General features: G+C 57.5%; 7 protein-coding genes across 13 annotated transcripts; all 7 read right to left on the reverse strand.

Annotated features, from left to right (window-relative positions):
- Positions 1–159: 159 nt before the first annotated feature.
- On the reverse strand, positions 160–902 carry ABB37_04624 (hypothetical protein; the record flags this gene model as incomplete). 2 transcript variants are annotated; one of them, XM_015802361.1, is made up of 1 exon in its annotated part: positions 160–902. In XM_015802361.1, the coding sequence occupies exon 1, from the start codon at positions 610–612 to the stop codon at positions 160–162; it is 453 nt and encodes a 150-aa protein (XP_015658805.1). In that variant the 5' UTR covers positions 613–902. The 2 variants fall into 2 exon arrangements, with proteins under 2 accessions (XP_015658805.1, XP_015658804.1); XM_015802360.1 differs by having other exon boundaries at positions 160–900.
- Positions 903–1,779: 877 nt separating this feature from the next.
- ABB37_04625 (ATP-binding cassette protein subfamily A member 10 putativeABC transporter putative (ABCA10)) lies at positions 1,780–8,998 on the reverse strand (the record flags this gene model as incomplete). The annotated part of the gene is made up of 1 exon (XM_015802362.1): positions 1,780–8,998. Exon 1 carries the CDS (start codon positions 7,378–7,380, stop codon positions 1,780–1,782), a length of 5,601 nt encoding a protein of 1,866 aa, XP_015658806.1. The 5' UTR covers positions 7,381–8,998.
- A 655-nt stretch (positions 8,999–9,653) lies between these two features.
- Positions 9,654–10,423, reverse strand: ABB37_04626 (hypothetical protein; the record flags this gene model as incomplete). Of its 2 annotated transcripts, none has more annotated exons than XM_015802364.1 (1): positions 9,654–10,423. In XM_015802364.1, the coding sequence occupies exon 1, from the start codon at positions 10,104–10,106 to the stop codon at positions 9,654–9,656; it is 453 nt and encodes a 150-aa protein (XP_015658808.1). In that variant the 5' UTR covers positions 10,107–10,423. The 2 variants fall into 2 exon arrangements, with proteins under 2 accessions (XP_015658808.1, XP_015658807.1); XM_015802363.1 differs by having other exon boundaries at positions 9,654–10,396.
- An 850-nt stretch (positions 10,424–11,273) lies between these two features.
- Positions 11,274–19,204, reverse strand: ABB37_04627 (putative ATP-binding cassette protein subfamily A member 10; the record flags this gene model as incomplete). 2 transcript variants are annotated; one of them, XM_015802366.1, is made up of 1 exon in its annotated part: positions 11,274–19,204. In XM_015802366.1, exon 1 carries the CDS (start codon positions 16,872–16,874, stop codon positions 11,274–11,276), a length of 5,601 nt encoding a protein of 1,866 aa, XP_015658810.1. In that variant the 5' UTR covers positions 16,875–19,204. The 2 variants fall into 2 exon arrangements, with proteins under 2 accessions (XP_015658810.1, XP_015658809.1); XM_015802365.1 differs by having other exon boundaries at positions 11,274–18,492.
- A 468-nt stretch (positions 19,205–19,672) lies between these two features.
- ABB37_04628 (putative BET1-like protein) lies at positions 19,673–20,144 on the reverse strand (the record flags this gene model as incomplete). Of its 2 annotated transcripts, none has more annotated exons than XM_015802368.1 (1): positions 19,673–20,144. In XM_015802368.1, exon 1 carries the CDS (start codon positions 20,102–20,104, stop codon positions 19,673–19,675), a length of 432 nt encoding a protein of 143 aa, XP_015658812.1. In that variant the 5' UTR covers positions 20,105–20,144. The 2 variants fall into 2 exon arrangements, with proteins under 2 accessions (XP_015658812.1, XP_015658811.1); XM_015802367.1 differs by having other exon boundaries at positions 19,673–20,128.
- Positions 20,145–21,137: 993 nt separating this feature from the next.
- Positions 21,138–22,333, reverse strand: ABB37_04629 (hypothetical protein; the record flags this gene model as incomplete). Of its 3 annotated transcripts, none has more annotated exons than XM_015802371.1 (1): positions 21,138–22,333. In XM_015802371.1, the coding sequence occupies exon 1, from the start codon at positions 21,939–21,941 to the stop codon at positions 21,138–21,140; it is 804 nt and encodes a 267-aa protein (XP_015658815.1). In that variant the 5' UTR covers positions 21,942–22,333. The 3 variants fall into 3 exon arrangements, with proteins under 3 accessions (XP_015658815.1, XP_015658814.1, XP_015658813.1); XM_015802370.1 differs by having other exon boundaries at positions 21,138–22,182; XM_015802369.1 differs by having other exon boundaries at positions 21,138–22,078.
- An 834-nt stretch (positions 22,334–23,167) lies between these two features.
- ABB37_04630 (putative phosphate transporter) lies at positions 23,168–25,697 on the reverse strand (the record flags this gene model as incomplete). The annotated part of the gene is made up of 1 exon (XM_015802372.1): positions 23,168–25,697. The coding sequence occupies exon 1, from the start codon at positions 25,232–25,234 to the stop codon at positions 23,168–23,170; it is 2,067 nt and encodes a 688-aa protein (XP_015658816.1). The 5' UTR covers positions 25,235–25,697.
- Positions 25,698–26,505: the final 808 nt, after the last annotated feature.

The following is a 26,505-nucleotide window of genomic DNA, read 5'->3' on the forward strand; positions in this document are numbered from 1 at the left end:
TGGGAGTTCGCCGTTTTCTTCTTGAGGACATGCCTGGCTGCCGTGTTGCCAACACGAATCGCAACATGGCCCCTCATATGATGTGCGAAAGCCACCAGGACGAAATAGACGGCACGCATCGTATCAGAAGCGATCATCGGTGGCGCGGCTTCCCATGCCTCACTGGGGACTCTGATTCCGCCGTTCTCCAGAAAAAGCATCGCTCCCCCGCCCATCTAGCGATGCATCGATTACCAAAGCGGAGGAGAGACTCGCCCCTACGGGGGGTACGACTGGGGCGCTGTTATCGTGGCAATTGGCCCGTCCTTGTCGAGCATCTCTGACCCGCTCTTGAACGTCTCTCGGTGGTACCGGAAGTCGACCATTAACTAATCCGGGTCCACCACGTGCTCCTGCAAAGCCGCCGGAAGGAGGAATTTCTCGTCTGACTGCTGGCCTCCGTTGCCCCAACGCCTCGTGCCTCGTGTTCACGTAACACGACTGGCGCCGCAATTCTGCGGAGGTGATCTTCAAGGCGTGAGACCACCCCTCCAACTGCAAAATCACACGGCCTTCTTGCATTCTGCCACCCATGCAGAATATCAAAACCTTAGGCAGAAAGGCTCGGTCCATCCGGCCGTTGGACGCAGAAACTTCTTCCCGCAATTCGGGAAGACGGCAGCGCACCAATTAGGCGATTCGCCACGATCCCTCCGCCCTCATCAGACGCCTTGCAACTCAACATCATCGGACTTCCCTGCCCATCCTTGGCGACCATACGGATTTGAGCCGACTGGCGGGTGGAGAGGTACACCTCCAAGACCCTTACCCAGACCTCACATTCCTCAGGGGAGTGCACCCCACGGGAGCCAAGGAGGGTTGGGCAGGTGAGGGCAGCGAAGATGTTTATGGATTTGTGGTTCTCAAGACGACAAGAGAACAAGAAAGACTCCAGAGCGCAAACCCACCCAACGATAGAGAGAGATACAATTCGAAACAAAACAAAGACAGACATAAACCGCTCGGCCTACTCATCTCCGCCGTCTAATCGTCCAACCGTGTCTCGCTACTGCTTCATGCACAGAAAAGAGCGGACAAGCGACGTACCCTTTCCGTACGCCGCACCGCGCTCTGCCCTCTCGCTGGCGTTGATACTCGTCCTCTCACCCCGCAGGGGGTGCAGGTTCTCCGTGCCCGGGAGCGTCGGCTGCACACACACCTATCACCGCCACACGCCAGCATCAGCCGCCGTCGCCCGCCTGCCCCGCCCGTCACGCACAGCGGTCAGGGAGAGAGAGCGGGTGTAGAGCACGGCAGGCAGGAAGGAACGTGTCGGAACGAAGGAGGAGCGCAGACGACGCGAGGCGCGAGTGTCCGTCGAGGGCGGCCCGTCCGGGTGGGGGTGCCTGTGGGAGAGAGGCAGGACCCGCACGGCACGGAGGAGAACGAGATGGAGAGAAGGAAAAAAGAACGAGACGCCAACCGAGCCGTCCGCTTCTTTGTTTGGTTTGGTTATTTTTTTTTACTATTATTGCTACCATACCTCGCTGAGCTCGCAGTCGGCCACGCCACCACCGCGGTGCATCACACGGCCTCACTGCCGCCGATGGTGTCTCCACCGTGGTGCGGCAAGGGAAGAAGACGCGGTGGTGCAGTCCGCCCGGTGCGGACTCCGCCGCTTGCTGCCATCTCAGAGCGGCAGGGGAAAGAAAGAAAAAAGAGATGCCTACGTGATAAAGAACTACCGGTAAGATAATCAACAGAAACAATGCTCGTCTGCTCGCGCGGCGACGCACACGGCTACTGCAGAAGTAGAATGTCCTCCAGCGTCGGCTGGCTCACGCTCACGTACGTGGTGGCGGGGATGCCCTCCGCACGCCCGCCCTGCAGCTGCGACACAACCGCGCAGATCGCAGGCAGGTCGCCGTTCACAAGCAGCACCATCGAGCACGGGTGCACCTCGCTCACCTCGCACGTGATCTCACGCTTGGCGTCGCTCTGCGTGCCCATCGCGGAAACCGTCTGCAGCACGTACTCGCGCACCTTCTCCACGAGGTCCTTCTCCTCGCTCTGCAGACGCACCGTGTTCGGGAAGAGCACGCTCAGCGTGTAGGACGCCTCCGTGTTGTACGCAGCCTTCAGCTCCTGCGGGGTGCCCACGCAGCGGAGGTTGCCGCGCACCACGAAGGCAACGCGGTCCGCCAGCGCCTCCACCTCGTCCAGCAGGTGCGTCGTCAGCACAACGGACTTGTCCACCGTCAGCCGCCGCACCATCTCGCACGTCTGCGCGCGCGCCACGGCGTCCATGCCGGACGTCGGTTCATCCAGCAGCACACTCGTCGTGTGGCCCACAAGAGCAATCGCAAGCGACAGGCGGCGCTTGTTGCCGCCACTCAGGGAGCCCGCCGCCTGCGTGCGGAACGGGGACAGGCCGAGCTCGCGCAGCAGGACAGGGACCTCCACCTCGATGTACTTCTCGCGGATCCCGCGCAGCCGCGCGTACAGCCACAGGTGCTCCTCCGCACTCAGGTTGCACAGCAGCGCGTCGTACTGCGGGCAGTAGCCCACGTAGGACCGGCTCGCAAGGCTCTGCACCGCGTAGTGGTTCACAAAGGCCTTGCCGCCCGTCGCAATCACTTCGCCAGCCAGAATGCCCACCGTTGTCGTCTTGCCAGCGCCGTTCAGACCCAGCAGGCCCAACACCTCGCCCTCGCGCACGCCGAAGGAGATGTCCTCCACCGCGGCGTGGTGCTCACCCATGAAGCGCTTGTGCAGGTGCTGCACCGCAATCCGGTCCGTCGCAGGTCCGGTCTCGTCCGCGCACACGCGCCGCTCCTCCGCCAGCACAGTGGGGTCCTGCTGCTCCAGTAGCGCGTGCTCCGCCGCATCCTCCTCGTTCGCGCTCGTGCAGCACTGCGTGAAGAATGCGTTCAGGCGCTGCAGACGCAGGTACTCCACGATGATCAACGCGATCGTGCACCCCACACCAACGCACGACATGTAGATCAGGCCCGTTCCGATGCCGCCAGTTGGAGTGCCTCTGGCGTTGATTTTCAGCAGCGCAAACAGGCTCGTCTTCACCCGCGTCGGGAACATCATGTTCGCCATCTCCGTGCCGGAAAGCACGTACATCGATTCGCCAAAGCAGACAGCAGGGAAAATGCGAAGGATATACGTCACAACTTGTGCGAACAGCAACGCCTGCTCCGCAATCATCGACTCCACTGTCACCCACAAGAAGCCAAACGTGAAGTTGATGCAGAACACAACCGACTGCGCAGAGAACGCTGATTTGAAGAAGAAGCTCATGAAGTAGCTCACGGGGATCGACGACACGCCGTAGAACAGGAACATCACAATCGCAGGGCCCACCGTATCCTTGCTTACGAACTCCGTGCGGTTGAAGATCACGAAGATAACAAAGGTGAGAATCTGCGTCCCAATGTAGCACGCCACGTCGAACATGAAGCTGCTCATCCAGTAGGCAAACACACTCATTCCAGAGAGCCACTGCATGTGCCGCGCACCCGACTCCTCCTCCTCCACAATGTACCCAATCGTGTTGGACGGGATGAAGATGAAAGGTATGATAATGAAGATGCCCATCATCACTTGTTTGCTGGTAGCTACCATATTCTTCTCAAACTCGCCAAGCTTCATTGGTGAGTTCACCACGGTGTGCTGCGGCACGCTCGCGCCAAACAGCTGCGTCCGCGCAAGGCGGTACAGCGCGTCCAGCGCCTGCGGCGCGGCGTGGCTCGTCGTGGTGTTGTGCATGAGCGTCGGAAGTATCTTTGGCATGCCTGCCTGGAACACCGCGCCAACGGGGGCAATCGCAATGTAGCGCGGCGAGGTGTGCGTGTCGATGTCCTCCATCAGGAAGTTGCTCATGTCGTACGTCGCGTTCGCCTGCCCGCTCGCGATGCTGCGGTAGTCCGTTTTGTAGTGCGAGCCCCACGCGCTGTCCGGCAGATCCGCGCTCAGGTGGAACGCATTCGTCACTGTTAACGGCCGGCCTATGTGCCGCACCTGCCCGCTGAAGTCCGAGTACGCCGTCATCACCTGCGACGGGTTTGTCGCGTATTCGGGGTACATCGTCATGTCCAGCCGCAGCGACGGTTGGTTCGGGTCGCGCACCAGGTTCACCAGCAGCGACAGCAGCAGGAAGATCACCGGCAGCAGCACCTGGTACACCAGCAGCTTGATGTCGCGCTGCGCGTAGTGGCACCGCTTCAGGAACAGCGCGCGGAAGTGGCGGCAAAACACCGCAGCAACGCCCACGTTCGTCTCGTACAGGTTCTCCGTCGACGACGGCGACAGCGGCGACTTCACCGCGGAGTCGCTCGACGCGGCCATGCCGGTCACCAGCTCCCCCTCCGCAACGGCAGCCATCAGCGGCCGCGTGCGCGTCACCGTGAAGAACACGTCCTCCAGCGTCGTCAGGTTCAGCGCAACGTTGCGCAGGCCGAGACGCTTGCTGTTGGCCTGGATCAGCGACAGCAGACCCACGCCCGCAGACCCCAGCAGCGTCATCGGGAAGCGGAACGACACCTCGCGGCCACGGCGCTCCGCACCCAGCACCACGCAGCCGTCCTCCCTCCCCGTCTGGCCCCGCTGCGCCGTGTAGCTCTCTGCGCGCACAAAGTCCACCAGCGCGGCCGCGGCGCGGTTCTCGTCGCTCGTCGTCATGCCGCCCTCCAGCAGGCACGTCACGACGTAGCCCACCTCCATCTGCGACTTCAGGTACATCGTCGAGCCCTCCGCGCACAGCAGCCCTTTGTTCACGATCAGCACGCGGTCCGCAATGCGGTCCGCCTCGTCCAGCAAGTGCGTCGAGATCAGCACGCTCCGCTTCGCGCGGGACCGATTCAGCGCGTCGTACACCGTCTTGCGGCCCCTGATGTCCATGCCCGCAGTCGGCTCATCCAGAAACAGCACCGACGAGTCGCCCACCATCGCAACGGCAACGCACAGGCGACGGCGCTGGCCACCGGACAGGTTGCTCGCCTTGCAGTGGCGCTTCTCCGTCAGCTCCAGGAGGTCCATCACGTGCGCCACCTTGTCCCGCACATCGATCGACTCGGCGCCCTTCATGCGTGCGTAGAAAGTGATGTGCTCCTCCACCGTCAGGTGCGACCACACGATGTCGTTCTGCGGGCAGTACCCGATGTTCTGCCGGCACTCGTCCAGGTGCTCGCGGGCGTCGTACCCACGCACGTACACGTCGCCGTTCGTCGGGCTCACCATGCCGATCGCCATCCCCATGATCGTCGTCTTGCCCGCGCCGTTCGGCCCCAGCAGCACGCTCACCTCGCCGGTCCGCATCGCAAACGTCACTCCGTCCAGCGCAACCACACGGTCACCGTTGCGGAACAGTCCGGTGAAGTACGTGTAGAAGAAGCCCACGATACCGCCGCCAATGTAAATCTTGCGCAGGCGGTGGAACACGGCGGCGATGGACGGGTCCAGCGGGTCCACCACGTCGTTGTAGTGCTCGATCAGCCGGTGCGTGTCCTCCTCCTCCTTCTTGCTCTTCTTCAGCGCACTGGTATTCGCAGACTCACCGTAGGCTTCCGAGCCCTCCGGCGTCTCGGGTGTCACAAGCGAGCCGCGGACCAGCGGCGTACCCATGTCGCTCATCTTGATCAGGGGGGCCTTCGGCTTGTGGAACATGTTCCACAGCGGCATCAGGAAGAAGAGCGGGTGCGCACGGCGGCCAACGGCGCCGAAGGAGACGCGATCCAGGTAGAAGCCGAGCAGCATCAGGATGCCGAAGGACGCCCACATCATGCCGATCGCCATGGAGTAGTCGAAGTAGCCCACGCGCGCCTGCGGCCATCCGTAATGCACCCCGGCAGACACGTAGTTCAGCATCATGGTGAACACCTCGGCATAACCCACGCACGGAATCAGGCAGCAGAAGATCTTCTGGATGTCTGTCATCCCGACCGGAAAAGAATACGACGGGATCGCGCACACGAACAGCACGAACGCGATGAACCAACTCGCCACGCGCGGGTTCTTGAAGATGGAGCTGACCAAGAAGCACAGCGCCGTGTTCTGCTGCATGAACGAAAAGTACAGGAGCACAAGCAGCCCGTAGTCCACGCGGCTGAAGAAGCCCACCTTGAGAAACATCGCAGCCAGCAGCGACGCGATGATGTCGATGATCAGCGTCGACGCGTACCAGCCAAAGAACAGGCAGGACGGGTTCAGGCCCATGATCAGCATCGCCTCACGGATGCCGTTGTGCTTCTCGCTCACAATCAGCATCACCAGGCGCGACGTCGGGTACAGGGCAGCCATCATCGCCAGCAGCGGCATGTAGTACGCCCACCTCGTCAGGAACGCGTTGTCGAAGTGCGCACTGGTCGGCATCGGAATCACCTCCGACCCGTACGGCGTCAGATACTTGCTGATGCCCTCCACGCCGGACGCCGCATCGGACGCGTAGGCGGCGGGGCCGACAACGGCGAACTTGCTCAGCGCCTCCTGCATGTAGAACTCATGCACGAACGTCTGGAGAGTCATGAAGCCGCTCGTCCAGTACAGCACATAGCCGGCGCTGCCGTCCGTCACCAGGCCGCGCGAGAACAGCGACTTCACCTGCCCCTTCGCGGTGTTCGCCGTCGCCGTGAAATTCATGCTGATCGTGAAATCGGTCTCCCCGGTCGTGGTCAGCGACGCGGAGGGGATGTCCACGATGCCCCACACGGTGTTCTGGTTCGCCGCCGCGTAGTCCTGCGCAGCGTCCAGCGACGTAAACGGCGTGCTGTGCAGCACCTCCCCACACATCGCACTCTTCTCGCGGCAGAACTTCATGAAGCGCTGCGCCACAGCATCCGAGTCGCTCGACACCAGCAGCTTGCCGTAGTGCGACAGACTCGCGCGCCCGCTGCGGCCGAAGTACGTCGGGTTGTCCTGGCGCGCGATCTGCGTCACCATGGCGGCCAGCGTGAGGTGTCCGTCCATCGAGTTCAGCGCAAGGGGGCCGCTGCCAAAGTACATGGCGTAAATGATGCCGCTCATCTTGCCGTACGACGCCATTGGGAAGCAGACCTCCTCCCCGTTCCCGATCAAACTCATGCACACACCGGTGGTCGCGTTCAACGTCGGACTGCAGGGGTACCACGGCACCTTCAGCTTCGAGCTCATCTTCTTGCATGCGAAGTACGTCAAGAACTCCGTCATGTTCAACGCAGGCGACGCAGCCCCGCCGTCGTACGTCGTCGCCGGCACAATCGTGCTCTCACAGCGCCAGTACGCAATCGACATAAGAATAACGAACAGGCATGGCAGCAGGATCTCCACAACCGTCGAGACCGGCGTCCGCCACCGCTGCAGGAACGTCTTCACGAGGAATCCATACAGCTGAATGAAGTACTGCCTCAAGAACGACATTGTTGCGTGTGTGTGTGAGTGTGAGGGGATGGCAGTGGGGTTGGGAAAGCGCGCTTGATCTTGTTGACGCAAGGGTAGTGGGCCTGCGGGTCTGCTACTTCAGTGGTCGTGATCTGATGATAGCACGCACGTTTCTTAGCACCTGAAACAGCGCGATAGATCACAAGAGAACTGGGGAAAGCGAGAAAAAGCGAATGCTGCTGCCGATCCTTTGATTGGGCCCTTGATGAGTCAGGCAGCGGTCAGCGCCACACTTCGTCGCGATCGAAATGGGCGGCTGCACAGAGAATTGTGGGGACACGTCAGCAAGGTACTTCAGCCGTCAACCTTAACAAACGATCCGAACGAGGGGAAAAGGCGAAGAACACTTCAACAGAAAAGAAATATTACTTGAAAAACACAAAAAGACGGCTTCCGTACTTAGTTTTTACGTAAAGAAGTCGGTGTTACTTGTACAACTGGATTCAGCCACGTGTGTGCGTACGGGAGAGCGTTGCAGAAACGCGCCTTGCTATTAAAAAGGCGAAACGCTGGTTAAAAATATATATGTGATACTAACAGTTAGATCACACGAGAAAAAAGGTCCACGTTCTGCTGAACGCAGTGTGCGAACAAAGTATCCAAAAGACGGTACACTAAAGCGGAAAGCCGTCGAATCGACAGTTCCTAAAAACGCCGACGCTTACGAGAAAAAAACAAAAAATTGTTGTAGTGGTTGTACTTTATTTGGAAGCACTTCACGTACTCAAAGCCAACAGACAAATATCGGACACCAGAAACCGAAGCTCTAATGGCGATACCTGCAGTGTGCGGTGTGTGTGTGTGTCTTTTCTCAGTGAGTGGTTGAGAAAGAGAGGTAGTGGCTGTGGTTTGTAGGCTTAGGTGGCGGAAGCACAACACTTGCGCTCTACTTGCTTCTTTCGCCTAGCAAAAAGGGTCACGTTTAAAGACGAAAGAGCGGACAGAGGTGCTGAACTATTTCTGCTTTGTCAACTTCTTCCGTCGCTTGGAAGACAGTGAGAACAGAGTTTGTTTTTAGTAAAAAGAGAAGACAAAGATAACGGTTTAAGAGCACTGGATAACAAACTTAAAGATGAATCAAGAGAGCGAAAGACGAAGAGAAATTTAAAAAAGAAAGTAGTTATGGTGTTTGCTTGTATATATTTTTTTTTGAAAGGAGTATTTGTAACTTTTTTGGATTGTTTCGGGTTAAACCGGAAGTTGGAGGCCGCAGAGAGCCTTAGATTTGAAGAAACGAAAAGGAAAGAGGACAGCGATGTCCTACATCAATCGGGTTGGTCGATACCGGCTACGCAGCTTCGAGTGCAGTGCACAGAAACTCGTGTCAAACGCTCACCCGACGCAGACAACGATCTCTCGAGGTGAAGCGGTGTCGCGGGGAGAGGAAGCGTGATGCACGGAGAAGAGGCGCCGATAGCCACGGTGCGTTCCTTTCTGGGTAGCGGGTACGAACGAAGCACCGAATGAATAGCAAATAATAAAACAAATATATTAAGAAAATAACAAGAGACAGAAACAACAATATGACGGCAGCTAACGAAGACTATTGCTTTTCGTATTCGGCTAGGAAAGGTAGCGGAGGAAAAACATAGACGTCTGGCGCACGAGTGGCGGCAGCGGTAACGGTGAAGTAGCGAAGGCGGTGGGAGGGGGGGAGAGAATACGGCGTACCAGAATAATTGTGGACGATTTCAGGGTCGAGGAAGGAGAAGGGGGAAAGATAAAAGGAAAAAGAAAGAAGGTGACAAGCATTTATAACTGCATCATAATGCAAGCCAGGGAGAGCAAGGTGTCGAACTCTTAAACACGAATGAATACAGATAGTTGAGAAGAGCAAAAGTGCATTTCATGATTCTTCTTTCTTTTGTTCGACGGTAGCAGAAACAAACGAAGCGGCAGAAGTCCTTTTCCATTCACCCTCAGTCCTCCCCTTCGCAAGGTTTTCCCCGTCGCCACGTCGTTGGGCGGTCAAGAGGCGACCCCTCGACAAAGCGTTCGCCGGATTGTCCTTGGACCGCACATACGCATACGAAGCCGTTAAATGGAGCTTTCGCAGCAATTGCAGGTGCCACTGAAGCCCAGGCTGTAAAGCCTGGGAGTTCGCCGTTTTCTTCTTGAGGACATGCCTGGCTGCCGTGTTGCCAACACGAATCGCAACATGGCCCCTCATATGATGTGCGAAAGCCACCAGGACGAAATAGACGGCACGCATCGTATCAGAAGCGATCATCGGTGGCGCGGCTTCCCATGCCTCACTGGGGACTCTGATTCCGCCGTTCTCCAGAAAAAGCATCGCTCCCCCGCCCATCTAGCGATGCATCGATTACCAAAGCGGAGGAGAGACTCGCCCCTACGGGGGGTACGACTGGGGCGCTGTTATCGTGGCAATTGGCCCGTCCTTGTCGAGCATCTCTGACCCGCTCTTGAACGTCTCTCGGTGGTACCGGAAGTCGACCATTAACTAATCCGGGTCCACCACGTGCTCCTGCAAAGCCGCCGGAAGGAGGAATTTCTCGTCTGACTGCTGGCCTCCGTTGCCCCAACGCCTCGTGCCTCGTGTTCACGTAACACGACTGGCGCCGCAATTCTGCGGAGGTGATCTTCAAGGCGTGAGACCACCCCTCCAACTGCAAAATCACACGGCCTTCTTGCATTCTGCCACCCATGCAGAATATCAAAACCTTAGGCAGAAAGGCTCGGTCCATCCGGCCGTTGGACGCAGAAACTTCTTCCCGCAATTCGGGAAGACGGCAGCGCACCAATTAGGCGATTCGCCACGATCCCTCCGCCCTCATCAGACGCCTTGCAACTCAACATCATCGGACTTCCCTGCCCATCCTTGGCGACCATACGGATTTGAGCCGACTGGCGGGTGGAGAGGTACACCTCCAAGACCCTTACCCAGACCTCACATTCCTCAGGGGAGTGCACCCCACGGGAGCCAAGGAGGGTTGGGCAGGTGAGGGCAGCGAAGATGTTTATGGATTTGTGGTTCTCAAGACGACAAGAGAACAAGAAAGACTCCAGAGCGCAAACCCACCCAACGATAGAGAGAGATACAATTCGAAACAAAACAAAGACAGACATAAACCGCTCGGCCTACTCATCTCCGCCGTCTAATCGTCCAACCGTGTCTCGCTACTGCTTCATGCACAGAAAAGAGCGGACAAGCGACGTACCCTTTCCGTACGCCGCACCGCGCTCTGCCCTCTCGCTGGCGTTGATACTCGTCCTCTCACCCCGCAGGGGGTGCAGGTTCTCCGTGCCCGGGAGCGTCGGCTGCACACACACCTATCACCGCCACACGCCAGCATCAGCCGCCGTCGCCCGCCTGCCCCGCCCGTCACGCACAGCGGTCAGGGAGAGAGAGCGGGTGTAGAGCACGGCAGGCAGGAAGGAACGTGTCGGAACGAAGGAGGAGCGCAGACGACGCGAGGCGCGAGTGTCCGTCGAGGGCGGCCCGTCCGGGTGGGGGTGCCTGTGGGAGAGAGGCAGGACCCGCACGGCACGGAGGAGAACGAGATGGAGAGAAGGAAAAAAGAACGAGACGCCAACCGAGCCGTCCGCTTCTTTGTTTGGTTTGGTTATTTTTTTTTACTATTATTGCTACCATACCTCGCTGAGCTCGCAGTCGGCCACGCCACCACCGCGGTGCATCACACGGCCTCACTGCCGCCGATGGTGTCTCCACCGTGGTGCGGCAAGGGAAGAAGACGCGGTGGTGCAGTCCGCCCGGTGCGGACTCCGCCGCTTGCTGCCATCTCAGAGCGGCAGGGGAAAGAAAGAAAAAAGAGATGCCTACGTGATAAAGAACTACCGGTAAGATAATCAACAGAAACAATGCTCGTCTGCTCGCGCGGCGACGCACACGGCTACTGCAGAAGTAGAATGTCCTCCAGCGTCGGCTGGCTCACGCTCACGTACGTGGTGGCGGGGATGCCCTCCGCACGCCCGCCCTGCAGCTGCGACACAACCGCGCAGATCGCAGGCAGGTCGCCGTTCACAAGCAGCACCATCGAGCACGGGTGCACCTCGCTCACCTCGCACGTGATCTCACGCTTGGCGTCGCTCTGCGTGCCCATCGCGGAAACCGTCTGCAGCACGTACTCGCGCACCTTCTCCACGAGGTCCTTCTCCTCGCTCTGCAGACGCACCGTGTTCGGGAAGAGCACGCTCAGCGTGTAGGACGCCTCCGTGTTGTACGCAGCCTTCAGCTCCTGCGGGGTGCCCACGCAGCGGAGGTTGCCGCGCACCACGAAGGCAACGCGGTCCGCCAGCGCCTCCACCTCGTCCAGCAGGTGCGTCGTCAGCACAACGGACTTGTCCACCGTCAGCCGCCGCACCATCTCGCACGTCTGCGCGCGCGCCACGGCGTCCATGCCGGACGTCGGTTCATCCAGCAGCACACTCGTCGTGTGGCCCACAAGAGCAATCGCAAGCGACAGGCGGCGCTTGTTGCCGCCACTCAGGGAGCCCGCCGCCTGCGTGCGGAACGGGGACAGGCCGAGCTCGCGCAGCAGGACAGGGACCTCCACCTCGATGTACTTCTCGCGGATCCCGCGCAGCCGCGCGTACAGCCACAGGTGCTCCTCCGCACTCAGGTTGCACAGCAGCGCGTCGTACTGCGGGCAGTAGCCCACGTAGGACCGGCTCGCAAGGCTCTGCACCGCGTAGTGGTTCACAAAGGCCTTGCCGCCCGTCGCAATCACTTCGCCAGCCAGAATGCCCACCGTTGTCGTCTTGCCAGCGCCGTTCAGACCCAGCAGGCCCAACACCTCGCCCTCGCGCACGCCGAAGGAGATGTCCTCCACCGCGGCGTGGTGCTCACCCATGAAGCGCTTGTGCAGGTGCTGCACCGCAATCCGGTCCGTCGCAGGTCCGGTCTCGTCCGCGCACACGCGCCGCTCCTCCGCCAGCACAGTGGGGTCCTGCTGCTCCAGTAGCGCGTGCTCCGCCGCATCCTCCTCGTTCGCGCTCGTGCAGCACTGCGTGAAGAATGCGTTCAGGCGCTGCAGACGCAGGTACTCCACGATGATCAACGCGATCGTGCACCCCACACCAACGCACGACATGTAGATCAGGCCCGTTCCGATGCCGCCAGTTGGAGTGCCTCTGGCGTTGATTTTCAGCAGCGCAAACAGGCTCGTCTTCACCCGCGTCGGGAACATCATGTTCGCCATCTCCGTGCCGGAAAGCACGTACATCGATTCGCCAAAGCAGACAGCAGGGAAAATGCGAAGGATATACGTCACAACTTGTGCGAACAGCAACGCCTGCTCCGCAATCATCGACTCCACTGTCACCCACAAGAAGCCAAACGTGAAGTTGATGCAGAACACAACCGACTGCGCAGAGAACGCTGATTTGAAGAAGAAGCTCATGAAGTAGCTCACGGGGATCGACGACACGCCGTAGAACAGGAACATCACAATCGCAGGGCCCACCGTATCCTTGCTTACGAACTCCGTGCGGTTGAAGATCACGAAGATAACAAAGGTGAGAATCTGCGTCCCAATGTAGCACGCCACGTCGAACATGAAGCTGCTCATCCAGTAGGCAAACACACTCATTCCAGAGAGCCACTGCATGTGCCGCGCACCCGACTCCTCCTCCTCCACAATGTACCCAATCGTGTTGGACGGGATGAAGATGAAAGGTATGATAATGAAGATGCCCATCATCACTTGTTTGCTGGTAGCTACCATATTCTTCTCAAACTCGCCAAGCTTCATTGGTGAGTTCACCACGGTGTGCTGCGGCACGCTCGCGCCAAACAGCTGCGTCCGCGCAAGGCGGTACAGCGCGTCCAGCGCCTGCGGCGCGGCGTGGCTCGTCGTGGTGTTGTGCATGAGCGTCGGAAGTATCTTTGGCATGCCTGCCTGGAACACCGCGCCAACGGGGGCAATCGCAATGTAGCGCGGCGAGGTGTGCGTGTCGATGTCCTCCATCAGGAAGTTGCTCATGTCGTACGTCGCGTTCGCCTGCCCGCTCGCGATGCTGCGGTAGTCCGTTTTGTAGTGCGAGCCCCACGCGCTGTCCGGCAGATCCGCGCTCAGGTGGAACGCATTCGTCACTGTTAACGGCCGGCCTATGTGCCGCACCTGCCCGCTGAAGTCCGAGTACGCCGTCATCACCTGCGACGGGTTTGTCGCGTATTCGGGGTACATCGTCATGTCCAGCCGCAGCGACGGTTGGTTCGGGTCGCGCACCAGGTTCACCAGCAGCGACAGCAGCAGGAAGATCACCGGCAGCAGCACCTGGTACACCAGCAGCTTGATGTCGCGCTGCGCGTAGTGGCACCGCTTCAGGAACAGCGCGCGGAAGTGGCGGCAAAACACCGCAGCAACGCCCACGTTCGTCTCGTACAGGTTCTCCGTCGACGACGGCGACAGCGGCGACTTCACCGCGGAGTCGCTCGACGCGGCCATGCCGGTCACCAGCTCCCCCTCCGCAACGGCAGCCATCAGCGGCCGCGTGCGCGTCACCGTGAAGAACACGTCCTCCAGCGTCGTCAGGTTCAGCGCAACGTTGCGCAGGCCGAGACGCTTGCTGTTGGCCTGGATCAGCGACAGCAGACCCACGCCCGCAGACCCCAGCAGCGTCATCGGGAAGCGGAACGACACCTCGCGGCCACGGCGCTCCGCACCCAGCACCACGCAGCCGTCCTCCCTCCCCGTCTGGCCCCGCTGCGCCGTGTAGCTCTCTGCGCGCACAAAGTCCACCAGCGCGGCCGCGGCGCGGTTCTCGTCGCTCGTCGTCATGCCGCCCTCCAGCAGGCACGTCACGACGTAGCCCACCTCCATCTGCGACTTCAGGTACATCGTCGAGCCCTCCGCGCACAGCAGCCCTTTGTTCACGATCAGCACGCGGTCCGCAATGCGGTCCGCCTCGTCCAGCAAGTGCGTCGAGATCAGCACGCTCCGCTTCGCGCGGGACCGATTCAGCGCGTCGTACACCGTCTTGCGGCCCCTGATGTCCATGCCCGCAGTCGGCTCATCCAGAAACAGCACCGACGAGTCGCCCACCATCGCAACGGCAACGCACAGGCGACGGCGCTGGCCACCGGACAGGTTGCTCGCCTTGCAGTGGCGCTTCTCCGTCAGCTCCAGGAGGTCCATCACGTGCGCCACCTTGTCCCGCACATCGATCGACTCGGCGCCCTTCATGCGTGCGTAGAAAGTGATGTGCTCCTCCACCGTCAGGTGCGACCACACGATGTCGTTCTGCGGGCAGTACCCGATGTTCTGCCGGCACTCGTCCAGGTGCTCGCGGGCGTCGTACCCACGCACGTACACGTCGCCGTTCGTCGGGCTCACCATGCCGATCGCCATCCCCATGATCGTCGTCTTGCCCGCGCCGTTCGGCCCCAGCAGCACGCTCACCTCGCCGGTCCGCATCGCAAACGTCACTCCGTCCAGCGCAACCACACGGTCACCGTTGCGGAACAGTCCGGTGAAGTACGTGTAGAAGAAGCCCACGATACCGCCGCCAATGTAAATCTTGCGCAGGCGGTGGAACACGGCGGCGATGGACGGGTCCAGCGGGTCCACCACGTCGTTGTAGTGCTCGATCAGCCGGTGCGTGTCCTCCTCCTCCTTCTTGCTCTTCTTCAGCGCACTGGTATTCGCAGACTCACCGTAGGCTTCCGAGCCCTCCGGCGTCTCGGGTGTCACAAGCGAGCCGCGGACCAGCGGCGTACCCATGTCGCTCATCTTGATCAGGGGGGCCTTCGGCTTGTGGAACATGTTCCACAGCGGCATCAGGAAGAAGAGCGGGTGCGCACGGCGGCCAACGGCGCCGAAGGAGACGCGATCCAGGTAGAAGCCGAGCAGCATCAGGATGCCGAAGGACGCCCACATCATGCCGATCGCCATGGAGTAGTCGAAGTAGCCCACGCGCGCCTGCGGCCATCCGTAATGCACCCCGGCAGACACGTAGTTCAGCATCATGGTGAACACCTCGGCATAACCCACGCACGGAATCAGGCAGCAGAAGATCTTCTGGATGTCTGTCATCCCGACCGGAAAAGAATACGACGGGATCGCGCACACGAACAGCACGAACGCGATGAACCAACTCGCCACGCGCGGGTTCTTGAAGATGGAGCTGACCAAGAAGCACAGCGCCGTGTTCTGCTGCATGAACGAAAAGTACAGGAGCACAAGCAGCCCGTAGTCCACGCGGCTGAAGAAGCCCACCTTGAGAAACATCGCAGCCAGCAGCGACGCGATGATGTCGATGATCAGCGTCGACGCGTACCAGCCAAAGAACAGGCAGGACGGGTTCAGGCCCATGATCAGCATCGCCTCACGGATGCCGTTGTGCTTCTCGCTCACAATCAGCATCACCAGGCGCGACGTCGGGTACAGGGCAGCCATCATCGCCAGCAGCGGCATGTAGTACGCCCACCTCGTCAGGAACGCGTTGTCGAAGTGCGCACTGGTCGGCATCGGAATCACCTCCGACCCGTACGGCGTCAGATACTTGCTGATGCCCTCCACGCCGGACGCCGCATCGGACGCGTAGGCGGCGGGGCCGACAACGGCGAACTTGCTCAGCGCCTCCTGCATGTAGAACTCATGCACGAACGTCTGGAGAGTCATGAAGCCGCTCGTCCAGTACAGCACATAGCCGGCGCTGCCGTCCGTCACCAGGCCGCGCGAGAACAGCGACTTCACCTGCCCCTTCGCGGTGTTCGCCGTCGCCGTGAAATTCATGCTGATCGTGAAATCGGTCTCCCCGGTCGTGGTCAGCGACGCGGAGGGGATGTCCACGATGCCCCACACGGTGTTCTGGTTCGCCGCCGCGTAGTCCTGCGCAGCGTCCAGCGACGTAAACGGCGTGCTGTGCAGCACCTCCCCACACATCGCACTCTTCTCGCGGCAGAACTTCATGAAGCGCTGCGCCACAGCATCCGAGTCGCTCGACACCAGCAGCTTGCCGTAGTGCGACAGACTCGCGCGCCCGCTGCGGCCGAAGTACGTCGGGTTGTCCTGGCGCGCGATCTGCGTCACCATGGCGGCCAGCGTGAGGTGTCCGTCCATCGAGTTCAGCGCAAGGGGGCCGCTGCCAAAGTACATGGCGTAAATGATGCCGCTCATCTTGCCGTACGACGCCATTGGGAAGCAGACCTCCTCCCCGTTCCCGATCAAACTCATGCACACACCGGTGGTCGCGTTCAACGTCGGACTGCAGGGGTACCACGGCACCTTCAGCTTCGAGCTCATCTTCTTGCATGCGAAGTACGTCAAGAACTCCGTCATGTTCAACGCAGGCGACGCAGCCCCGCCGTCGTACGTCGTCGCCGGCACAATCGTGCTCTCACAGCGCCAGTACGCAATCGACATAAGAATAACGAACAGGCATGGCAGCAGGATCTCCACAACCGTCGAGACCGGCGTCCGCCACCGCTGCAGGAACGTCTTCACGAGGAATCCATACAGCTGAATGAAGTACTGCCTCAAGAACGACATTGTTGCGTGTGTGTGTGAGTGTGAGGGGATGGCAGTGGGGTTGGGAAAGCGCGCTTGATCTTGTTGACGCAAGGGTAGTGGGCCTGCGGGTCTGCTACTTCAGTGGTCGTGATCTGATGATAGCACGCACGTTTCTTAGCACCTGAAACAGCGCGATAGATCACAAGAGAACTGGGGAAAGCGAGAAAAAGCGAATGCTGCTGCCGATCCTTTGATTGGGCCCTTGATGAGTCAGGCAGCGGTCAGCGCCACACTTCGTCGCGATCGAAATGGGCGGCTGCACAGAGAATTGTGGGGACACGTCAGCAAGGTACTTCAGCCGTCAACCTTAACAAACGATCCGAACGAGGGGAAAAGGCGAAGAACACTTCAACAGAAAAGAAATATTACTTGAAAAACACAAAAAGACGGCTTCCGTACTTAGTTTTTACGTAAAGAAGTCGGTGTTACTTGTACAACTGGATTCAGCCACGTGTGTGCGTACGGGAGAGCGTTGCAGAAACGCGCCTTGCTATTAAAAAGGCGAAACGCTGGTTAAAAATATATATGTGATACTAACAGTTAGATCACACGAGAAAAAAGGTCCACGTTCTGCTGAACGCAGTGTGCGAACAAAGTATCCAAAAGACGGTACACTAAAGCGGAAAGCCGTCGAATCGACAGTTCCTAAAAACGCCGACGCTTACGAGAAAAAAACAAAAAATTGTTGTAGTGGTTGTACTTTATTTGGAAGCACTTCACGTACTCAAAGCCAACAGACAAATATCGGACACCAGAAACCGAAGCTCTAATGGCGATACCTGCAGTGTGCGGTGTGTGTGTGTGTCTTTTCTCAGTGAGTGGTTGAGAAAGAGAGGTAGTGGCTGTGGTTTGTAGGCTTAGGTGGCGGAAGCACAACACTTGCGCTCTACTTGCTTCTTTCGCCTAGCAAAAAGGGTCACGTTTAAAGACGAAAGAGCGGACAGAGGTGCTGAACTATTTCTGCTTTGTCAACTTCTTCCGTCGCTTGGAAGACAGTGAGAACAGAGTTTGTTTTTAGTAAAAAGAGAAGACAAAGATAACGGTTTAAGAGCACTGGATAACAAACTTAAAGATGAATCAAGAGAGCGAAAGACGAAGAGAAATTTAAAAAAGAAAGTAGTTATGGTGTTTGCTTGTATATATTTTTTTTTGAAAGGAGTATTTGTAACTTTTTTGGATTGTTTCGGGTTAAACCGGAAGTTGGAGGCCGCAGAGAGCCTTAGATTTGAAGAAACGAAAAGGAAAGAGGACAGCGATGTCCTACATCAATCGGGTTGGTCGATACCGGCTACGCAGCTTCGAGTGCAGTGCACAGAAACTCGTGTCAAACGCTCACCCGACGCAGACAACGATCTCTCGAGGTGAAGCGGTGTCGCGGGGAGAGGAAGCGTGATGCACGGAGAAGAGGCGCCGATAGCCACGGTGCGTTCCTTTCTGGGTAGCGGGTACGAACGAAGCACCGAATGAATAGCAAATAATAAAACAAATATATTAAGAAAATAACAAGAGACAGAAACAACAATATGACGGCAGCTAACGAAGACTATTGCTTTTCGTATTCGGCTAGGAAAGGTAGCGGAGGAAAAACATAGACGTCTGGCGCACGAGTGGCGGCAGCGGTAACGGTGAAGTAGCGAAGGCGGTGGGAGGGGGGGGAGAGAATACGGCGCACCCATGTCAAGAGCACATCGTTCAAATAAAAAAAGAAACAAACCAAGAACACTCCCGATGAAGAAAAGGGTTTGAGAAGCAGGAAAAGTGTCGAAGAGGGAGGAGACCGGCACAAGAGTTAGCAATGCAACATGGAAAGGCGGCGCGCAGCCACGGCCCACCGCGATGGGGACGCAAGAAGAGCAGCAGCCAGGCCGCGGAAAGTGCGCGCAGATGCGTCGCTGCCGACCCCAACCGCAGCCGGCGGAGATCGACACAACGTCTGTTGGGAACGTGTAGCCTGTATAGGTTTCCACGGACCAAAAGGTTGACTACGAAACGCCTCCACTTGCTTTGAAAGGCGATCCAATCGCGAGGTAAGCGTAGCAACTTCGTTCTTCTGTACAGATCCTGTGGGTGAAGCATTTGTGTGCTTGTGTATGGTCTGCCGTGGTCTCTGAATGTGAGAACATAAATGGAAAGTACAACGCAAGGACGGACCTGTCGGAGCGCTGCTTACAAAACCTGCTCCTGCGTTCGACTCTGCTACAGATTCGAGCTGGGGGGAGCCCTTTCGCACAGCGATACTGCAAGCAGGCCAATTTCATCTCCACCACAATCGACAAGCCACTAGAGGCCTACGCTAAGTGCTTTCGGTCTAAAGCAGCGCCGATGCAATCAAAAGGTTGAGATTCAAAATAAACAAAGAAATAGTCGTGCGAAGCAGAGGAAGTGTGGAAGAAAGAGAAAGAGGTTCACGAATAAACAAAGAAATGAAAACTTCTGCGCGCGCGCGTGGAGATGCAGCCGTCAAACGTACGCGAAAGACCAATACCAGGAGCGGGCAACGGCGCCCAACAAGCGGTCCAACACGATGGCGACCCAGTGCATGGGACGCGGAGTCAACAAAGCAAAGGGCGACGAGCTGAACAACACATGTGCGAGAAAGAAAACAGTTCCTTCGTCACCCATTTGATGAAGAGAAGCGGGTAGCCTGTGCATGGTGCACGTGTTTATCTGTTCCGAATCCCACCCGTAGCAGCCGCAAAAAGGGGGCGGCACTCTCGTTAGCTCGTCAACCCGCGTCTTCAGCATCTGGCTTGGTGTCTGAGGTGTAATGCTTCACATCAGCGGAACTTCAGCATCAGATAGAGAAGCATGAAGAACACAATGACAAAGAGTGCGAGAATCCACATGTGCTTGAAGCTGCCCCAGCCAATCTTGTCCAAATTAAGCATAGTTTTGCGCAGGGAGCCTTGCGCGCTCCGAAACGTCAACTTCAGCTTCTCCAACAAGGCGTTTTGCTCTCGCACCTCATCGCCGAGCTTCGTGAACCCTTTTTTCGTTCTGCGCATGTCGGCTAAAAGAGCCTGCATGAGAGCGTCGTTCTCCTGCTCCTGCGCGGCGTTCGTGTGGAGGGGTGCAGAAGGGCTCGCGGCGTTGCTGCGCGGCTGCAGCGGCATCGGCGAGGACGAGGCGCCGTAGGGACTGCCGTTCTCCTCTTGTGGGTGCCCGTCTCGACGCCGAAACAGTGTGCTTTGCGGCTGAATGCTATTCATTTTTTTGGTTATTGTTTTTGCTTCTGTTATTTGTTTATTCTAAAGAGAGAGAGAGAGAGAGAGAGAGAACAGAGCTTTCAGGCAAAGATGCCGATTCGGTTTTTTCGCATCTTTTTTCTTTACTTCGTCGGGTATCGCGCGTCCCCACCTGATGTTGGAGAAACCACGGTGCTGGCAAGGTCGACGTGTGAGATAGCACGTTGTTGTTCGGATACAATGCGTGCAGATGCCCGTCCGCATCAAACTCCAGCAACACGTCGATTCTCTCCTCCCTGCGCTCTCGAGTGGAGATACATAGGAGGGGGGAACTGGCGCTTCAACTGACAAGCAGCTGACCTAAACTGTCAGTCCCTCCTCCCCCTCCCCCTCCCGCACAAGCAACAGCAGCAGCAGCTCGGGCAGAGAAGAAGAGGACGGGGAAAAAAAGGTGCTTATGATAATTGAATCCGTCTTTCATTCGATGTTCTGTGTGTGCGTCAGTAGACAAAAGGAGACATCATTGACGCAAGGCCGGTTCACCAGTGCACAACGCCGCTCCTCAGTACCTTGCTCCTCTTAGCACCCCGTCTCGTCGTCTGACTGCCTTTCACGGGTCTTACCCTTTCGCTTTTCCTCTCCTTTTGCTTCTTTTTCATCGTCATCAAAATCTGAAATAGATTCCTTTTCTACAGCAGCATGTTCTGCTGCAACCCCCAAGATGAAGGAGAACTTCAACTGGTCGGTGAGATCTTGGAAAGAATGTGTGAACGACGCGGCCATGCATGCTCTCTCTCTCTTACTCGCACCCTCAGCAGCTGCGTCAACTACAATTCGAATGCAGTCGCACGGTGTCCATCTTGCTCCTGGACATCCTCAGCGAAGTGCGCAGCTGCTCCAGGTTACGCGCGAGACACCTACGCAGTCATCTTCGTCCTCTCGTATCAGCTTGTAAGAGTCGGAAGGTGAAGCGTGATCAACACTCATGGGGGAACGGCAAAAACAGCAGAAGTAAAGGAGACGGAGTATGGAAACGGATACCGAGTCGAATAGGCCATCATTTCTCAACGGACTTGTTTTCCGAACACGTGCTCACGTGCGCCTTCATGGCAGGAATGTTCGCCAACGCCGCCCCGCACCAGAGACACCTCATATCCTGCTCTTCCATCTGGCGCAGTCGTGCTACGTCTTGATTGATCGTTACACGTCCGTGGCGCTCCAAATCGTCCACAACGCGATCGCTTGAAAGAAAGAAAAAGGTGGCGAAGCTGTTGTAGTGCTTCTTGTTCTTGAGACAGACGCTGTCCAGATCCATCGACAGGACGTGCAGGTGCAGCATCGGCAACGACGGGAGGGCGTGAAAACCGGAGATAAAGCGCCGATTCCCGTAGAGCTTCTGAGAAGTGGTCTTCAAAAAACGCACGTACTCGTTCCCCACGTGGATCATGTGCTTCAGCAGCGGCACATCTTTTTTCGTGAGCGCGTCGAGGGAGACAAGGCGCAGCTCCAGCGGCATCACCAGACAGTGCACCATGGACTTGGGGAAGGCGTCGTTCACCAAAATACACGTTTCGTCCTTGTACAGCAGCGAGCTCCCGGCCGCCTGTTTTGTGTCGCCGGGTCGCAGCAGCGGGTACGGCTTAAAGGACTGAGGTGCCAACGCGACATCGGCCGACGACAACGACGACGACGGCGATGCCGGTGCGGATTTATATGTGACGGTGTTGGCCGACTTTTGGGCCTTTTTGACCACGTTGATGAGAAATGGAAGCTTGGTGCGCGGGCTGCTGCTACCACCACTCGTGTGGCCCTTGCGATCTGCAGCCGCGCCTGCCCGGCGCAGAAGGCGAGACATCTGCATTTGCAGATGAAGGTGCAAATCCTCCGTAGCAAAGACAGTAAAAGGGGGAAAATAGGAAAACAGTGAATTATTTTGTTGTTGCTTGCGATGATAACGCTTGTCTATGAGATGTCTCAGCGACCTATGAAGGGTGCATCTATGGGTTTGAATGAGAGGCGCCGCGAAGGAGAAAAAAAAGAGAATAAGGATAACAGTGATGCGGCAGCCACGTGCGCACACGCTCGGGTCACAGTCCACACGCTATTACACCAGCACGAAAGTGGTTCATGAAGTTTTAAAATAAAGAAAAGAAGAAGCAAAAGGCAGATCTTTAGGGGTACTAGGTGTGCGTTTCTGCCGCTTGAATCGTCACTTTAGCATGTTACTCCATCGAAAATCAAGTGTGTCTCTTCTGTGGCGGAGGGAGGGAGGGGGGATCGATGAATTGATTCCGCTGACTTCGTGAACGGCGCGTGTGTGTCGCGGAAACCGCCATCAAGAGCGTGGCATACGCTAGGTGTGCAGCAAATTTCGTGGCACGCTGCAAGAGTGAGAGGCACGTTCGCGCAATTCACGTCTCTGACGCTCAACTCTTCGATCGACTTTCTTTTCCTTATTGATCTTGAACCGTCATTCACACGGTCTTGGCGACACGTGGGACATGGAACAGACGTGTTTCGTCCCTACATTTTAGGAAAACAAATAGTAAAAAAGATATCCTTGGCAAGAAGAGGGGAAAAAGCGGCCCATCACAGCCTTCCGCTACCCTGCGCATTTATACTTCACCTTTAGCTACTGTTCTTCTACACTGGGTTTTCTGCTTTTCAAGCCTTTGCAGCAGCCCACGCTCAGCTCCCTGCAAGGCACAGAAGACGCGCAGCCTTCGTTGGCACGACATACATTGAGACTTTTTTTATTTCTGCCACCGTGCTACGCTGCGCTGCTCACAACTCTTTTTATAACGTATCGTACGCGGATAGCTACCACGTCACCTGAACCTCAGTGGAAGGGGTTGAAGAGTGACCCTTTCTTCCTTCTCTGAGGCAAGGCCCAGAAAAGTGGGGATGTACAACAACACGAAGGGCATGTGGGTGCAACAGGACACTTACGGAGGGAAAGAAAGCCACACATGACAGAATAATAATAATAAAAGAAGAACTAAAATAGAGCTCTACCTTTGTCGCTACGGATTCCACCGCGTCTCACAAGCCCAACGGTACATGTAAATACATAAAAGAAAGGGGGGCCTAAGCGCACAGCAACGCTGATACAACCCACATAGAGACGCCTGTGGTTAGCGCGCTAATGATCAGTGTCACCACCCAGCCCGTCACCACCTTCGTTACGATGCCCCACGATACACCGCCAAGTTTGGCGTCCAGCACCCCGCACCCGATAGCTGCGCCGATCTGCGACTGCGACAGCGAAACGGGAATGCCGATGCCGGTGAGGATCATTGTGACGAGGGTGCCACCGGTTTGGATGCACCACCCCCGCGCCGGCGTCACCGTCACCAGCTCCATGCCGACCGTCTTCATGAGGCTCGCACCGAGGCCAAACATGCCAATGGCGATGCCCAGCATGGCCGGCAGCACGGACCACCGCGAGCTCAAGCCCGGTGTCTCCAGCTCGTGATCCGTGAAGGCGTCGTACAAAATGACGAAGGTAGCGGTGGCGTTGGCGCCCGCCACGGCGCCGTGGACGAAGCTCGACATGCTGCCCGCCACCACCTGCAAGCCGGTGAAGAGGTACTCCGCACGTGGGTTGAAGGGCTTGATGAGAATTCCACCGAAGCGGATGGGCTGCATGGGGTGGTCCATGTCCCAGTCGTCCTCGCCGAACTCGTCCTCGCTGTGCACGGAGGCGGGCGTCCTCGGGTCGACCATCTCCGCCTCTCGATAACTGCTTTTGGAGACGTTCGTGTTGTTCGTGCTGCCGTAGTCGTCCACGGCGGCCGTGTGCAGCGGCCACGTCTCACGCTCCTCCTGGTTCGACGCCTCGACGTTGTGGCCTGGCAGGTAGCTCACCTCGCTCATCGGAACGGAGCTCACACAAGCGAAGTTGGATCCGGAAAGCTGCGTGTGCGGTGCGGGTGACAACGTCCGCGAGGTCCGCACCGGGGCAAGGCGCACCGCCCCGCCTTTGTGCACCACCGGATTGTCTGAGGCGACAATGGAGGACAACACAAGCGAGGCTTCCGTCGCGAGGTTGGAGCCGGCTCTCGGGTGAGGGTCCTGGATGTGCACTGCCGCCTCCGACGTCGGCACCACCTCCATGGACACGGAGCTCGTTGCCAGCAGGTCGTGCGGCTCTGGCAGCGCGGATGACGATGACGGTGGAGGTGCAGGTGCGGGCGTCGCGCTGCGTGTCGTCGCATTCGAGAGGCCACTGGTGCACCGCTTCGGGGGAACGCCCTCCGCCCCGCTGTCGTGCTTCGGCTTGAAGAAGGATAAGTTTTTCAGCTCCTCCGACTTGCGCCTGCTGGCGGCCGGTTCCACCGGTTCAGTGCGCAGCGCCTCACTCTCCCACACAAAGGAGCGCGCTTCCTGCGCGGCCTCCGCGACCTGGGGAAAGGCGAAAACGGTGGCCAACCAGCAGAAGAGAAAGATAAAGGCGAGAAGGATGAGGTACTGTGCAGCCAGTGGCACGTAGGCGGCAAAGGTCAGCGACATGATGGGCGGCGCCTCAATTAAAACAAAAAAGAAGTCCACCAACAAGGAGGAGAAGAGGCAGTACGGCAGCACCTTCAGCGCCCGCTCGAACGAGCGCCCTTTCTTCTTGAAGATGTCGCGGCGCATGTAATAGAAAATGAGAGCCGTCACCGCACACGCGACGAGCGGCGCGGCGAGCCACGAGATGACAATTACGACCAACCCGCTCGACTTCACATACGTGAAACCACCCGAGGCAAAGATGGCAAAGCCGAGGATGGAGCCGACGACGGTGTGGGTGATCGAGACAGGGAGGCCGAACACCGTCGACAGGTACAGCCACAGCGCCGCCGCGAAGGTGGCGCAGGTCATGCCGACCACCACGACATCTTTGTTCCTCGCAAAAAGGGCGCCGTCGACGATGCCGTTGCGGATCGTGCTGCTGACGTGTCCGCCCATGAAGGCGGCACCGAGCAGCTCAAAGACGGTGCAGTAGATGATTGCCTGTCGCATGTTGAGAGAGCCGCTGCCCACCACCATGGCGAAGTTGGCGGAGAGGTCGTTGGCACCGATGCCGACGCCGCAGAGGAAGGACAGCAGGGTGCAGATGCACACCAACGGCAGCGTGGTGTCCACTTCCAGCTGACAGGTTGAAATGGCCATGACTGCGACTTTCCTAACTCCCTCTTCTTTTTATTTGTTTCCTCGCTCTCTCCTTCTGCGATGGCAGGCCGTTAACCCGATGTGTGCAAAAGAGCTGGCTGCGCGCTTTTGGGGGGGAGGAGGGGTAATGGAGATGCAAGTGCTAAGGGAAAAGATGCATTGATCGATCGCCTGCAACTCGTGCACCGACACCGGGTGAGTCCGAATTGATCGCGCGCTAACTAGAGCGCAAGAACACAAAATAAGTCCTTACGCGAGTCCCTTTTAACGACGGAGGAAAGTAGCGACGGATCAGTCGTGTGCTGTTTGAACCCGAAATGCGAAAAGAAAGCGAAGAACAACGCAATGGGGAAACGGGCTGCCGGAAGTCGCGCTTTTAACCCTGCCGTACTCGAATCTCGAGACCCACAATTAAGGTAGTAAATACATACATATATATATATATATATACTGTTACGTACGCTAGTTGGGAAACTAATACCCACGCGACGAAGAAGTAGATGGGAAAAGGCCAGAAGAAAAGGGGGAAAAAAAAAAGCAATGGTGAAAAGGAAAAAAGAAGGCGAAGAAGACAGGAGGCGTTGGGAATAGGTAAGAGCGTGTCGGGGAGCATTCAAACAACGTAGCATACCTTACCGAATGCAGCTGTGCCGAAAGCGCGTGTTCACTTACATTAGGTCCTCGGCAGCGGCAGGTACCGAGAAGTTGACTAACGGAAACTGGCAAGTTACTGGCTTTGCAGCCCCACCTATGTTTTTGTTTTCTACAAATGAGAGAAGCACGGTGGTTTGACGAGAAGAAGAATGCTCCTCGTCGTTTGCTTCGTTTTCATCCGCCTTCTTTTCATGGGCGGAAGAGGCGGCTAACGAATGCAGCTCGCACCACACTCGCCAGGAAAAAAGGCCGCTATGTAATTCGCAGTTTTTTACTTTTCTTCTTTTGCTTCTATTAAGATAAGGTTGAACTGCAGCTCTGATTTTACAGTCAGCTAAGAGTACATCGGCAAAGGGAAAACAAAAACATTTCATTCTTTTCTTCTCACCAGAGGTGGCAAGCTCATTCATGGTAGTGTCTCCGCTATCAAACGCCCTTGACAGCCGAGGGGACACACACCTGCACACCTTTCTGTTCTGTTTTTTTTTTAATAAGAGAGGAAAACAGATGAGAGAAAAGCGACGCACTTTTCAGTGCACACAAAACATCGTATGTACATAAGCCGGGCTGCGCACCAGACCAGCCCAGCGCTTTCTCTCCCTCTCTTCCCTCCTCTC

The sequence above is a fragment of the Leptomonas pyrrhocoris genome (genome assembly GCF_001293395.1).
Source record: "Leptomonas pyrrhocoris isolate H10 chromosome Unknown, whole genome shotgun sequence".
Taxonomy (NCBI): domain Eukaryota; phylum Euglenozoa; class Kinetoplastea; order Trypanosomatida; family Trypanosomatidae; genus Leptomonas; species Leptomonas pyrrhocoris.